Consider the following 1,808-nt stretch of genomic DNA (forward strand, 5'->3'; position numbering starts at 1 on the left):
AAAGATCTTACTCGTTTTTTAATTATCAGTCATCAGCTTACTAGACTTTCAAATGGTACACATATATATGAGTCAATGTGCATAAAAATTAAACATTGTTATCAATGACTCGATGAAACGACGAGCTTATTTGTTCATCAGACATCTTAGTATTGGCTTGAAAGAAAAAAGTGAGCATAGACTACTGATATCATTTTGAATGTTTTTGTTAACAATATACGAACTAGAACATATTTCAATTCATAGTCACTTTTATTGCGGTTTGAAACACTTAGCGATGCAACATTTAAGAACAGTGTTAGACATATTTAATTTCCTTTTTGGTATGATTTACAAGGTTACAGAATATAACTTTTGCCTGTGGATGAAAACGACTTTCTATATATGAAAGTTCAGTTCAATTCATTGTGATATCGAAATAATAACTTAAGCGTTTCCGGTAATCCAGTTAAACTATTGTGGGCAGAACGTGCAACCAACACATATCTTTCCTTGTGAACAGTGGTGGTCTGTTCATATTTTTTAATAATAAGTAACGAGTGTAACATAATTGGCAATGAATAGACCGAACAAAAACATTCGCATTCATGAATAAATAATTTTGCGGAGATATGCAACGACAACGGATGATTGTATTTGCTCAACTTGCCGTGCTCAATTCATGTAAGTTTGATACGTAAAACACTTCTTCAACTCAAATTAATTTCAATATTAGAAAAGAGTTATTATGATAATTACAATCACTAGTTACTAGTGATACTACTACTATTGCTACGGCTACTGCTACATGCTACTGCTGCTGCTACCTGCTACTACTGTTACAGCTACTCCTACTGTTTTTGTTTCTGCTTCTTCTACTGCTACTTCTTATTTATGTGTGTATAAATATTGCTTATAATGCTAAATGAAATGGAAAAAGCAATATAACGTATATTCCATCCAACGTTGATGCTTCACGAATTGTTCTAATAATTTCAGATATTTCATTTCTATAACCTGTGTGTCCCTCTAGTTTGTTAACAATCGGACTTTCCATAATACTACTTACTTATAGTTTATATTGTACTGTTTCGTTATTGGGGATGAGATGTGTATTTGTAATCAGTTTGAAACCTCTATTTCAGTTCTTCTTGCCTTCGTATGTGCAGCGGAGAACAAGTATGGGACAATATCAGTGGAAGGACCAGCTTTTGTGAACAGGGAGGTAACACTGAAAGCGACACCGTTCTACCCTTGGGGATGTGACGTAGAATGGAAGTACATGAAGGTCGGGGAAACAACATTCCAAACAATAACTGGGACAAATATTAAAAGATACTCGGAGGATGGGTCATTCATTTTAAAATGGAAGGCTTCAAATGAATATAATGGATCTACTTTCTACGCTGGATGTTCAAAAAACCAAACAATTAAAACAAGCATGACATCTATAAATTTTACAGGTAACAATTATCACTGAATGTTTCAAGGCGGTAACCTCATCTTTCATTGATTTAGGTTTTATTTTTTTTTCTTTGTTAGGGTTAGGGTTTGTTTGGATATTTGATCATTGTAGTTTTTTCTACTTTTTATATTTGTTTGAAAATTTGTTTCTTGGCATATATTTATGAAACACATATTTTCGGCTTTTTCTTGAAGAATTTAAATGAATAAAAAGGGGTTATCAGCAAAAAGTGCGGATGATAAGAATGGTAAGTCGGATCAATCAGATTATATTAATTAATTTCAATTGTTTCAGGAACAATTCAAAATATTCATTGTTAAATGAATGGCAACTGTTCCTTTCCATTTTCTAAGCTGCTTTTTGG

General features: G+C 32.6%; 1 protein-coding gene across 1 annotated transcript; it reads left to right on the forward strand.

The window, feature by feature from the left end:
- The first annotated feature begins 559 nt into the window (after positions 1 to 559).
- Positions 560 to 1,459, forward strand: LOC128235533 (uncharacterized). The gene is made up of 2 exons (XM_052950343.1): positions 560 to 663; positions 1,125 to 1,459. Exons 1-2 carry the CDS (start codon positions 612 to 614, stop codon positions 1,457 to 1,459), a joined length of 387 nt encoding a protein of 128 aa, XP_052806303.1. The 5' UTR covers positions 560 to 611.
- Positions 1,460 to 1,808: the final 349 nt, after the last annotated feature.

This window comes from Mya arenaria, chromosome 5 (assembly GCF_026914265.1).
Source record: "Mya arenaria isolate MELC-2E11 chromosome 5, ASM2691426v1".
In the NCBI taxonomy this organism is placed as follows: domain Eukaryota; kingdom Metazoa; phylum Mollusca; class Bivalvia; order Myida; family Myidae; genus Mya; species Mya arenaria.